Here is a 14,384-nt window from a genome sequence, read left to right on the forward strand (position 1 = left end):
GGCAGGCACTGCAACAAATTTGGGACACGTTGCCTAGCTTACTTTGCTCTTTCTGGCAGACCTATGCCATTAAGAAATCCGATCGGGGGCTTGAGAGGGAGGAGGAAGCAGGGCTCTGGCTTTCACTTTCGTCACGGCGCTTTGCTGGGAGTGGGGGTGGAGCGATGCCCATGTAAACTCTTCATGTGGTGGCTGAGACCCACGGGCGGGCTGACAACACTGCCTTCCCCCTCCCCCCTGCAGTTGCGGGATATTTACTTGGCTTCTCCTTATTTGCAGGACTCAGGGGGCGGGGAAGGAGGGTGAGCTGTTTCTCTGTTCAGCTCTTTACACTTTGGCTGCTGCAGGCTGCAGCTGCTTGTGATCTCTTCACAGCCACTTTCTACTGCATTTGCTCTGCTCCGGCCGTCCCAACTCCTTCCCCCCCTTGCTCGGTGGTGGACGGACTGGCTCGGTGACTCTTCTACCCTTTCCTCCTCCTGTGTGTAACTGTCCGGCAGTCCCTACTCCCTCCCCCCTTCCCCAGTGGGGGAGGAACAGGCTGAGTTGTTTCTCGGAGCGGCAACTCGTCTGCCCTTTCCTCCTCCCCTCTGTGACACCCAGCATGTAGCGCAGAGCTCTATGGTCCGCACATGCATGGTAGAGCTGCTCTCTACTGCGCATTTGCGGGCCGTGGGTCAGATCCCATTTATATTGTAGATAGCATGTGTTGCTTGTATGTCCAACAGATGGCGCTATTTTTCAAAAAAAGCACGTTTTTACCTATCACAGGTGTGACATCTATATAATATAGGTATATAAAAACACGCGCATATTCGAATGCAACGTTGTGTCAAAATTTCAAAGCAATTGGTGAAGAACTTTTGGAGATTTAAGATTTTGAACAAACGAACATTTACATTTTTATTTATAGAGAATATAGAAGAGAACTTCATTTCAAATGTCTTTAGCATATGTACTAGTATTTAACATACTGTAACCACTTGGCAGTTTTAAAAGTATTTCATTACACTAACTGAGGAAATGATGATAAAGTGAAATAAAGAACTATAAGTCTGTGCAAGCAGAGCTGCATGGGGAAGTAGCAATGTAAGGATGTATACCAGAGATGTCAGTGCCACAAATGTTCCCATAGTCTCCATTGATACATTACTAATATTGTAAGGGTTTCCAGAGAAATCCACAAATACTGTATATAAACGTGAGAGCATCTTATGACATAGAAAGGAGGGTTTTTATAGCAAAAGACCTCAAATACTTTGCTAAGGATATGCATTCATTTAAAACAACTGAGCAATCCAAATCAAAATAGCACATTTTCATTTTGATTTGTTTTACCCCAAACAAATGCACCTTAAAAGTTTAGGGGTGGATTTTCAGAGCCCTGCTCGCCTAAATCTGCCCAAAACCGGGCGGATTTAGGCGAGCAGGGCCCTGCGCGCCGGTGAGCCTATTTTACATAGGCCTACCAGCGCGCGCAGAGCCCCGGGACTCGCGTAAGTCCCGGGGTTCTCCGAGGGGGGCGTGTCGGGGGCGGGCCCCGTCGTCGCGGCGTTTCGGGGGCGTGTCGGCAGCATTTTGGGGGCGGATACGGGGGCGTGGCTACGGCCCGGGGCGGTCCGGGGGCGTGGCCGCGCCCTCCGTACCCGCCCACAGGGTCGCGGCCCGGCGCGCAGGAGGCCCGCTCGCGCGCGGGGATTTACTTCTCCCTCCGGGAGGCGTAAATCCCCGGAGAAAGGTAAGGGGGGGGTGTAGACAGGGCCGGGCGGGTGGGTTAGGTAGAGGAAGTGAGGGGAAGGTGAGGGGAGGGCGTTAGAGGATTCCCTCCAAGGCCGCTCCGATTTCGGAGCGGCCTTGGAGGGAACGGGGGTAGGCTGCGCGGCTCGGCGCGCGCCTGCTATACAAAATCAATAGCCTTGCGCGCGCCGATCCAGGTTTTTAGCAGATACGCGCGGCTCCGCGCGTATCTACTAAAATCCAGCGTACTTTTGTTTGCGCCTGGAGCACAAACAAAAGTAGGCCTATTCGCGGAGTCTGAAAATCCGCCCCTTAGTGTGTGCTATTTCCTGAAACAAATAACCCAACAAAATAAATAACAAATCCCCCTGAAATGAAATTTGACTAAAAAGAGAACCGAAAACAAATGAAATGACCCAAACTGAAAATATTTCCTGTGTGTATACCTGTACTTTGCTTTTAGCTCTGATTTTCAGAATTGGTTCATATTCAAGTAGAGTTTGTGATTTCTCTGTGCCTTAAATCTTTCTTTTTTTTTCTCATAGTTACCTGATGGAATTGACAAAGATACGTTCGTCAAGACGAACTCTGATAATAAAAGAATTATTGAACCTGGAGATGACACTAATGTGCACACAGAGAAGCATTCAGAAAATCCTTTTGAGAGAAAAGAAGTTCTGGCAGGTGAGTAGCACTATTAAGGAATTGTTACTTGAGAGAACATTTCTTGCCATCCTAAAGACATTAGCTTTGGGGAAAAAAAAGAGGATTAAAGAATACTTTTCTGTTAAAGATGTTTAGAAGTATAGTAGTTAGATTTTTTTTGTAAATAAAGATGTGAGATAGTAAGTTTTAAACGAGCAGAGAGTCTGATATGTTGCCTTTAGTCAAATGTAGTAACCCATTGATACAACTTTTCAATTTAATCAGTTCTATTCACTCAGATTGTTTGAAGGTATGGGGAGGATTAAAATTATCAAGCACAGAGTGATTTCCTTACATAGATACAAATATGAACTACTGCATTTTTCTGTCAAGGAGCTAATTTCCATTTTTATTTCATGTGCTACATAATTCATAAAGCACCTATGAATATATATGGCAACATTATACCCAGTGGACACATTTGATGATTAGAATTACCGTTTGAATTGAGTTGGCTTGTAGATATTGGAGAGTTCAGGATGACTGAACTGAGATTTTTAACTGCATCTGTTCTGAAAATGAACTTAAGAGACCATCTGAAAACAGGAAGCAGTGACTAAAGAGAAAAGAATATAGGCTGAAAACTGGGAGAGAGGTACAAGAGTGAAACGAAGGGAAGCATTGGGAACAATACTGGTAAACATTTTATATATATATATATATATATATAATTAAACAGAAAAGCACCAAAATATAAACTGCCAATAAAGTGATGAAACTGAAACAGCACCCACTGTTTACTATTTAACATATCAAACATTTTATTGTAAGAATCCCTACCCTCTATAATCAAAAAATGTTGGCTATTAATATTGAGATGCTTTAAGCAGTCTTACTGAAATCCTTAGGAGTAGCTTTGTGATGGGAAAGTGTGATAAATTACCTCACATACTGGCATTCATTTAATTTATGATGGGATATATATATATATATATATATATATATATGTGTGTGTGTGTGTGTGTGTTTAAAAGAGAAATGTCATAGTGGCATCATAAGCAACATGGATCAATGATGCATCACTGTGTGAGGTCATTTGTGACACTGTTCAAAAATTGCTTCTCTGAAGAGATCAAGAAAATTGTAGGAGGGGCTACTTAGAATTTTAATAGCTACTCACATTTATTGGATACAGAGTGGATAATTGTATTTGCAAAGTGCACTTTAGAATTATTGCATAGAACAACACAAGTACAGTTTTCTTCAAAGGTTGTGGGGATATTCAAGAGTGAAATGCTATTTATTGAGTACAATTAGAACACCCTGTGTTGTAGAGGATGAATCATACGATCAAAGATTCCTGTCCTGAAATATAGGCGCAGGGAAGTTATGGAATTTATTTGCTCCAGGTCACATAAGGGTGAAATTTGAACCCAAGTCTTCAGCTGTCAGAGGTTTGTGTTCTAATCACTTTACACTGGCAGTTCCATGCATTTAATCAACATATGAGCAGTAAATCTCTACATGGCTTCTCCAATACTATTATGTCAACCTCAGCAAATGTATCCTCAGCTTTGTTTTGAGAAATTAAATCTTGATATAATTGTTTAAATTTGGGAGACAGGGTGACTTACGAGGAGCTAGATATTTAGGAGTAAACAATCAAAACTGGGCATGTTAGTGAAAACTCTGGGGGTGCAAATGCCAGTACCTTTGCTTTGCTTATCGTCTAAGGAAAAATTACATGCAGAGATTCACACCTGTTTTCTCTGTGCATAATTTTTTAGCACAGAACTCCATGCATAGTTTTGCATAATCAAATCTATGCATGGAGGTCCATTCTCTGCCCCTCCCCACCCTCGACCACATTAACAGTATGCAGATAAAAGTACTGCATTGCTGAAAGATGATTAAACCTTTATCCATATGCAGGGTGAGCAATATCAAAGAGCCCATTATTGTGGATAAAACACTATTTTATCTTTGGAAATGTTTCTCATCCCCTTAATGGCTTCCAGAATTTTCTTCGCTGTAATTGTAGAGTCCAATTTACATTATTGCTCCATATTTAACTGGGGTCAATCCAATGTACTAAAATGCATGAATATCCTCATCTAGTTTCTGATTGATAAAGATTATTAATCAATTTATGGATTACTATTCCAATCTTATTATCTTTATAAATTATCATGTGATGTCTGTATGGTTTGAATTATTTCCCCATTTCTTCTTGCTTTTAAATACTGCACTAATAAGTAATTACGTTTATTATTCTGAATAATACCTAGCTTTTCTTCCCATGGTATAGATGCCCCTACTGTGACTATTTTTCAGAATTTTCAGTACTTGATAGTATTTTAAAATACATGGGTATGGAGTATTATTTTCTGGTATTATGGGAAGGTTCTCTACATGCTCTTTTAGTCTCAAAGTCCAGTCTGTTGTGAAAAACATCTCCATAAATTTCACTGAATCATCATCACCCATTTGTTCTGGAATCTCCAAAATTCTGATTGTTTTTCTAACTCCCATTGATTGCAAGTTCAGAGTCCCCTTTCAGTTCAGCAGTAATTAGATATTGTTCTGTAGCAGTGTCCCAGTATCTTCTAATAATGAATCCTGTTCTCTAACTATAATCCATTGTCTTTTGTGATCATAGTAAGGGAAATTTCAATTGTTTCCTTGCCAGCATCCATTTTCTGTGGTGATGGAGGATACTGCTTAGATCTTCTGACTCCATTTGACACCACAAAAGTCATTTTTATTGTGATCAATGAATCCGTGGCCATGACAGTTATCCCTTAGGATACGTATTTGGAAGAGATAGCAATTTTACTTGCAGGGTTTACTGATTTTTGGCTTTTCTCAGAGAGCAGATCTCTTACACATCCACCCAGCAGCAATACCTATAGCACTTCCACTGCCACCATCTTTGGATGTCTATTTAAGTATGCAACCTAACTGTAAAATAAAAACACAAAAAAATCCATTGGTGTACACATTTTTAGAAGTTGTTTGTTTCAGCGATAAAATGTGCCATTTATTATTCATGTTGATGTGCTGAATTCAAATATGACAATTAAACCAGCTGAATAGCTACTGTTTCCATGTTATTTAAGTTTTTACATTTTATGTCTATCTGTTGCGTAGATAGTGCATAAGCAGCAGAGTTTTAATCATAAATTGTAAAATTAGCTCTGTGTATTTATGGTTGCATAATATTTCACTTGTCCTGTTTATGTAACACATTCAAAATTAAATCAGCAAAAGGATTATAGAAATAAAATTTACTATGAAACAAAAGGCCAAAACTATTATGTATATATTGCATGTGTGTGTATATCTATATATATATATGTACATAGTTAGTCCTTATTCAATAGCTACTTATCTCTTTTTGGCTTGTCTCTTGTATTCATTAAATAGAACATCTCTTGACATCGGCTAGCAATAGTCTGCAAGCATTGATTGGCTCCATTTGCCCTAATACCATTTTTCCCTTGCTGCAATGTCCTGGTGAAATCGTTCAACATGTTCATCGCCCACTGCTCTGCAGTTTGCTGGAAAAAAATCTAGATGAGAGTGGAAAAAATGTATCTTTTGTGACATGTTGCAGCTATGGCTTTTGTATGCCTTGAGGAGGTTTTCCACCGATGACGTCTTGTAGTTGTCTTGTTTCCGAGAAAGTTTATTACCACTAACTGAAAGGTTTTCCACACCATCTTTTCCTTGCCATGCAGTTCAAGGTTAAATGCATCATCTTGAAAAAGTTCACAAATCTAAGAGCTAATAAAGAAACCTTCCTTAACCTTGGAAATTTATCACCTGGGTTCTTGAAGGCTGCTTTAGTTTTCTTCATGGCTTTGTCAAAGTTCTTCATCAGACCCAGCCTAATGTGTAAGGGTGGTAACAAAATATTTGTTTATGCAACAAGCGCTGGATGATGAATACTTTTCCTCCCAGGCTCCAGTGACTGTCGGAGTGGCCAGTCTCTCTTGATATAGTGGGAATCTCTCGCACAAGTATTACATTCGCAGAGGAAGCAGCAGTACTTTGTATATCCAGACCAAGCAAGACAGCAACAACCTTCAAATCGCCACAGATGTTGGTCATATTTTATGCACCTTAAAAGTTGCTTCATGTTGTTTTATTCGATTGGACTACGTGATCAACTGGAATTGATGGCAAAACATTGGCATTATGCGGGCAAAACAGCTTTAAGACTCGTCTTTGATGAATCAATGAACAATATCCACTCATCTGGACCATAAATGATGTTGAAGGCTGCCATCAGACCATTGATGTTGCAGGCTACAAAGTCACCTTCCATGAAGAAGAATGGGACAAGATCCTTTTGACGGTCACAGAACATGGAAACACTAACATTACCTGCCAGGAGATTCCACTGCTGTAGTCTGGAGCCCAGCAGCTCTGCCTTACTCTTGGATAGTTATAAATCCCTGACAAAGTCATTCAGTTCACTTTGTTATGAGGCAGTGTTTCTCAACCCAGCCAGGTTTTCAGGATATCCTCAAAACCTGACTGGTTAGGTATACCTTGAGGAGTGGATTGAGAAGCAGTGTTTTGAGGTATGGCTCAGAGGAGGAAGATGGAAGAAAATCTGGGTCATGTGACATTGATGGTTCAGGACCACAAGTTTCATCCTCTTCCTTAGCTGACTCAAATGAGGATGATTCTGGTGCATCAAGAACTGGAAGTCCTTCTCCATGGGGTACTGGGCATATCGTAGATGGAATATGTGGATACTGCTCAGTCCACTTTTTCTTCTTTGACAAACCTTTCCTGACTGGAAGCACCATGCCGAAGTAACAATTGTTGATATGGTCTGTTGGTTCTCTCCAAATCATTGGCATTGCAAAAGGTATAGATTTCCTTTTTCTGTTCAACCACTGGTAAAGATTTGTTGCACAAGTGCTGCAGTATATGTGTGGTGCCAAGTTCTTGTCCCGATCTCCAGTTTTGCAGCCAAAATACAGGTGGTAGGCTCTTAACCACAGCAGTTAAACTGTGCTTTTGTGATGCAAACATCACCTCAACACAAACATAATAGAAGTTATCTGTATTATTCACACAAGTATGAGGCATCTCTGATCCCATTGAGACAAAAATCAAACACTGACAATTGACACTGTATGATTTCTAGACTGATCTAGGGCAATTTTTTTATGATGCTGTTCGCGGTCAGGCCCCAAACAGCCTCTCACCTCTCCTTCGCTGCCTGCGCCATGCCGTTCAGATTGGCGCCTGACTGCCTCCTCTCTTTGCGGCTTGGCAGCCGCCTCTGATGCCACTGTCCAGCGAGTAGGGCTGCCATCGGCACTCTTCATGCGGCTGGGAGCTGCCATCGATGTTTCTGCTCCTCTTGCTGCTGCTCCTTCTCTCTTCGCGGTGGGAGTGCTGCCGCAGTAGTCTCCAGCTCTTCACAGCATGGAAGCTGCTGCTGGGACGCCGCCGCTGCTGACTTCCTCTCTCTCCTGCATCGGGCTCCTCTATGCACGCTCGCATCCCCCTTCTCAATATTTAAAGGGCCAGCGGCCCCCAACGGATGACCTCATCAGTCCTTGCCATTTCCAGCCCTACGAAAGGACTCAGCTTGTTCTCGGGACCTTCGCATCAGGTCTTCACAGTTGCCTGTGGTCTCTTATCCGGTCAAGGTCCTCCATGGTGGTCTCATGACTAGATGGTTCTTCGTTAGATGTTCTTGACGTTCCTGGTCTCCTTCGTTGGATGTTCCTGATGTTCCTGGTCTTGTTGGAGCTCCTTCGTCACCTGTTCTATGTTCTAGTCCTGGTCCAGATGTTCCCATCTTCAGCTCTTCATCCTGCTTCCAGGTTTCCTGCTCGTCCACCTTTCCTGGCATGCCACCATCGTGGTCCATGACCAGCCCATGGAGGGCTGTGTAGGGCATTTTGTGGCACAAGACCTGTCTTCACGTCTGCAGCGCAAGTCTCCGGAAGGTCCTTGCTTTTAATGCAAGGTCTGTTCCTGAATCCGAGTTCTGAATCCTTGAATCCCAAGTCTTGAATCCTGAGTTTTGAATCCTGTTACTGATTCTGTCCATGCCCTAGACTCAAGCCAGAGTTCCGCTTCAGCGTGGTCTGCAACCAGCCACGAGCAGCTGTGTAAGGCACGCCTTGGTGCAGGTCTCTCTTGAATCTTTGTCATGTTTCCAGTTCCAAGTCTTTACCTTCTCGACTGGAGTCTGCTTCGCTTCCGGCATGGTCCTCGACCAGCCATGGGTGGCTGTGTAGGGCGCACTGTAGTGCAGTACTCACCCTATACTATTGCCTGAATCTAGAATCCTCGTCCGAGTCTTCCAAGTTCCTCGAATCCTCGTCCGAGTCTTCCAAGTTCCTCAGCCTCTGTTTGGCCTCACGAGCTCGTCGTTCCCAAGCGGCGGGTCCGGAAGGGCTATCAAGTGGCCGGAGGGCTGCTCTTGAGACCAGCATTGTGTTACTGGGTCTCACCTGTGAGTGTAGGTCCAGTGGAGGTCTGAGCCTGCCTTGTTCCAGTTCCTTTATGTTCCGTCTCGATCTTGTTCCAGCTCCTGCTTGGACACTTACCTCCCATGTTGTGTGTCTTGGGGCTCCTCCCTGAGCCCTGCCATGGTCCAAGGGCTCACAACCCTCTAGATCAAGTGACCACACCTCTGCGCTCGGAACAAATTTGTTCAGCAGAGTGATGATTGCATCATCCATTACTTCCAGGAATAACATAATACAATTCATATCATGAATGACACGATACGAGCTTCAGATTGTATTATTCATTGTTTTGCCCAAAGAAGCAAGTACGATCCAAGCCCAGTCATAGATTCAAAGATGTATATTTGTCATTTCTGGTTTAATTTGAAATCCTTTTCCTTCTTAACTCACTTATATTCCACAATTAAGAACATAAGAACATGCCATAATGAGTCAGACCAAGGGTCCATCAAGCCCAGCATCCTGTTTCCAACAGTGGCCAATCCAGGCCATAAGAACCTTGCTAGTACCCAAAAACTAAGTCTAGCAGTGGCTATTTTCTAAGTCAACTTAATTAATAGCAGGTAATGGACTTTTCCTGCAAGAACTTATATAATCCTTTTTTAAACACATCTATACTAACTGAACTAACCACGTCCTCTGGCAACCAATTCCAGAGTTTAATTGTGTGTTGAGTGAAGAAGAACTTTCTACGATTAGTTTTAAATGTGCCACATGCTAACTTCATGGAGTGCCCCCTACTCTTTCTATTATCTGAAAGACTAAATAACCGATTCACATCTACCCGTTCTAGACCTCTCATGATTTTAAACACCTCTATCATATCCCCCCTCAGCTGTCTCTTCTCCAAGCTGAAAAGTCCTAACCTCTTTAGTCTTTCCTCATAGGGGAGTTGTTCCATTCCCCTTATCATTTTGGTAGCCCTTCTCTGTACCTTCTCCATCACAATTATATCTTTTTTGAGATGCGGTGACCAGAATTGTACACAGTATTCAAGATGGGGTCTCACCATGGAGCGATACCAAGGCGTTATGATATTTTCCATTTTATTCACCATTCCCTTCCTAATAATTCCCAATATTCTGTTTGCTTTTTTGACTGCCGCAGCACACTGAACCAACGATTTCAATGTGTTATCCACTATGACGCCTAGATCTCTTTCTTGGGTGGTAGCACCTAATATGGAACCTAACATTGTGTATCTATATATAGCATGGGTTATTTTTCCCTTTATGCATCACCTTGCACTTATCCACATTAAATTTCATCTGCCATTTCGATGCCCAATTTTCCAGTCTCACAAGTTCTTCCTGCAATTTATCACAATCTGCTTGTGATTTAACTACTCTGAACAATTTTGTATCATCTGCAAATTTGATTACCTTACTCGTCGTATTCCTTTCCAGATCATTTATAAATATATTGAAAAGTAAGGGTTCCAATACAGATCCCTGAGGCACTCCACTGCCCACTCCCTTCCACTGAGAAAATTGTCCATTTAATCATACTCTCTGTTTCCTGTCTTTTAACCAGTTTGTAATCCATGAAAGGACATCGCCACCTATACCATGACTTTTTTTTTACTTTTCCTAGAAGCCTCTCATGAGCAACTTTGTCAAATGCCTTCTGAAAATTCAAGTACGCTACATCTACCGGTTCACCTTTATCCACATGTTTATTAACTCCTTCAAAACAGTGAAGCAGATTTGTGAGGCAAGACTTGCCTTGGGTAAAGCCATGCTGCCTTTGTTCCATTAAACCATGTGTTTCTATATATTCTGTGATTTTGATGCTTAGAACACTTTCCACTATTTTTCCTGGCACTGAAGTCAGGCTAACCAGTCTGTAGTTTCCTGGATCGCCCCTGGAGCCCTTTTTAAATATTGGGGTTCCATTAGCTATCCTCCAGTCTTCAGGTACAATGGATGATTTTAATGATAGGTTACAAAATTTTACTAATAGGTCTGAAATTTCATTTTTTAGTTCCTTTAGAACCCTGGGGTGTATACCATCCGCTCCAGGTGATTTACTACTCTTCAGTTTATCAATCAGGTCTACTACATCTTCTAGGTTCATCGTGATTTGGTTCAGTCCATCTGAATCATTACCCATGAAAACCTTCTCCGGAATGGTTATCTCCCCAACATACTCTTTAGTAAACACTGAAGCAAAGAAATCATTTAATCTTTCCATGATGGCCTTATCTTTTCTAAGTGCCCCTTTAACCCCTCAATCATCTAATGGTCCAACTGACTCCCTCACAGGCTTTCTGCTTCTAATATATTTTAAAAAGTTTTTATTGTGAGCTTTTGCCTCTATGGCCAACTTCTTTTCAAATTCTCTCTTAGCCTGTCTTATCAATGTCTTACATTTAACTTGCCAACGCATATGCATTATCCTAATTTCTTCTGCTGGATCCTTCTTCCAATTTTTGAATGAAGATCTTTTGGCTAAAATAGCTTCTTTCACCTCCCCTTTTAACCATGCCAGTAATCGTTTTGCCTTCTTTCCACCTTTTTTAACATGTGGAATATATCTGGACTGTGCTTCTAGGATGGTATTTTTTAACAATGACCATGCCTCTTGCACACTTTTTACCTTTGTAGCTGCTCCTTTCAGTTATTTTCTTACAATCTTTCTCATTTTATCAAAGTTTCTCTTTTGAAAGTTTAGTATGAGAGCTGTGGATTTGCTTACTGTCCCTCTTCCTGTCATTAATTCAAATTTGATCATATTATGATCACTATTGCCAAGCAGCCCCACCACCATTACCTCTCTCACCAAATCCTGTCCTCCCCTGACAATTAGATCTAAAATTGCTCCCTCTCTTGTTGGTTCCTGGACCAATTGCTCCATAAAAATGTCATTTATTCCATCCAGAAACTTTATATCTCTAGCATGTACCAATGATACATTTACCCAGTCAGTATTGAGGTAATTGAAGTCTCCCATTATTACCGCACTACCAATTTGGTTAGCTTCCCTAATTTCTCTTAGCATGTCAGTCTCACCATCTTGACCAGGTGGACGGTAGTATACTCCTATTACTATAGTCTTCCCCGACACACAAGGGATTTCTACCCATAAAGATTCAATTGTGCATTTAGTCTCATGCAGAATGTTTATCCTGTTGGACTCTATGCCATCCCGGACATAAAGTGCCACCCCGCCTCCCGGGTGCTCCTCTCTGTCATTTCGATATAATTTGTACCCCAGTATAGCACTGTCCCATTGGTTGTCCTCCTTCCTCCATGTCTCTGAGATGCCAATTAAGTCTCTGTCATCATTTACTGCTATACATTCTAATTCTCCCATTTTACTGCTTAGACTTCTGGCATTAGCATACATACATTTCAAAGTTTGTTTTTTGTTTGTACTTTCATTCTGCTTTTTAATAGATAGGGATGTTAGAATTTTTTTTAGCTCAGCTGAGTTTTTAGTTACAGGCACTTAGACTACTTTTCTTATAATTGGAACCTCACTTTTGGGATGCCCTAATTCTAATGCATCATTAGTATCCTTTGAAGATACCTCTCTCTGAACCATGCGCTGCTGAGCAACTGTTGGCTTTCCCCTTTGATCTAGTTTAAAAGCTGCTCTATCTCCTTTTTAAAAGTTAGTGCCAGCAGTCTGGTTCCACCCTGGTTAAGGTGGAGTCCATCCCTTCGGAAGAGACTCCCCCTTCCTCAATAGGTTCTCCAGTTCATAACAATACTGAATCTGTCTTCTTTGCACCATCATCTCATCCACACATTGAGATTTCGGAGCTCTGCCTGCCTCTGGTGACCTGTGTGTGGAACAGGGAGCATTTCAGAGAATGCTACCCTGGAGGTTCTGGATTTAAGCTTTCTACCTAAGAGTCTAAATTTGGCTTCCAGAACCTCCCTTCCACATTTTCCTATGTCGTTGGTGCCCACATGTACCATGACAGCCAGCTCCTCCCCAGCACTGTCTAAAATCCTATCTAGGTGATGCCTGAGGTCCGCCACCTTCGCACCAGGTAGGCATGTTACCAGGCGATCCTCACGCCCACCAGCCACCTGGCTGTCTACATTCCTAATAACAGAATCACCAAATATGATGGCTGACTTAACCCTTCCCTCCTGGGCAGTAGGCCTTGGGGAGATATCCTCGGTGCGAAAGGACAATGCATCACCTGGAGAGCAATTTCTTGCTTCAGGATCCTTTCCTGCTGCATCAGGTTGATGCTCTCCAATCATGAGACCTTCTTCCTCCAAGGCAGCACCAGGGCTGCCAGTCTGAAGTTGGGACTTGGCTACTATGTCCCTGAAGGTCTCGTTTATATACCTCTCTGTCTTTCTCAGCTCTTCCAGGTCTGCCACTCTAGCCTCCAGAGATCGGACTCATTCTCTGAGAGCCAGGAGTTCTTTGCATTGCATGCATATGTACAATTTTTCACTGGCAGGTAAAAAAATCATACATTTATTTATTTATTTATTTTAATTTTTTCTATACCGGCAATCGTGATAACATCACATCAAGCCGGTTTACAATAAACAATGGGGTAATAACCGGAACCAAGAACAAATATGTAATATACATATTATAAATGCAGTTACAATAAACAAGGAAACATGCAACTGGGATGTGACACTCGATGCAAAAGACTGGGAAGTCCCCCTCTTGCTGCTGGACTGCTGCCTTCATCTCAAATATGTTCAGGTCCCACTTATGTTTTAGGTTGCTATGGGAGTAGGAATGTGTCTAATGTCCTTTAAATGTATTAGTGAATTCACTATATGTCTGGTAGTGGGCTACACAGGAATGATCAAACTCTCAATAAGGTGTTTTTTTGGGGTTTTTTTAACGTGGCACCTGCCTATAAATTAAAGGATGAGCAAGGGGTGGGTGGATAAGGGGTGGGAGGGTTGGGAAATATAAACAGTCTAACTTCTGTTAGTCAGCCAGAGGGACTCACTGCTCTCTTGATTAACAAATGTTGGTACCTAATCAAACCAAATCACACTACCTCAACACTTTTCCAAGGTGAGTAACTGAACTGAACTTTTCAACCTTTTTACTTAGGTATACACTGCTTCTAGCTTATTTCTAGCTTCTGGCTACTTTTTTTTTTTTTTTTTAGTATTCAAACACTTTAACTTCTGCTTAGTAGCTGCCTTACTGACTATTAAAAGCACAAACACACAAACACACTAAATAATATTACCAAATAGTTAACTTTGCCCCAATACTTTAAAAAAAGACAATGTCCCAAGCAAAACTTTTCTGATTCCTTTCAGCCACCAGCAAGGTGATCCTCTCCTCTCAGTGCTCCCACTGGATTTCCAAGTCAAAGGTCATATATACTGACCCAGTAACCAATCAACAATGTTAAGTATCATTTTCGTTCTCAGTGACCCAGATTTAGGAAAGTTTAACTACATTCATTTCGGAAGCATTTTGGCTGTAGACTAGTGAGATGTGAAAGAACTTGAATAACATGAGACTGGTTGGTGCTGGTACGTTGTACTGATT

The 14,384-nt window shown here is 41.9% G+C and overlaps 1 protein-coding gene across 1 annotated transcript in view; it reads left to right on the forward strand.

Moving 5' to 3' along the window:
• The window catches only part of SDC2 (syndecan 2), a 310,346-nt gene that overhangs the window by 284,751 nt on the left and 11,211 nt on the right, over positions 1-14,384 (forward strand). The window contains exon 4 of the mRNA XM_029591756.1: positions 2,283-2,421. Coding sequence (XP_029447616.1) covers positions 2,283-2,421 — 139 coding nt within the window. The remainder of the gene's footprint in view (positions 1-2,282; positions 2,422-14,384) is intronic.

This window comes from Rhinatrema bivittatum, chromosome 2, assembly GCF_901001135.1.
Source record: "Rhinatrema bivittatum chromosome 2, aRhiBiv1.1, whole genome shotgun sequence".
NCBI classification, from domain to species: domain Eukaryota; kingdom Metazoa; phylum Chordata; class Amphibia; order Gymnophiona; family Rhinatrematidae; genus Rhinatrema; species Rhinatrema bivittatum.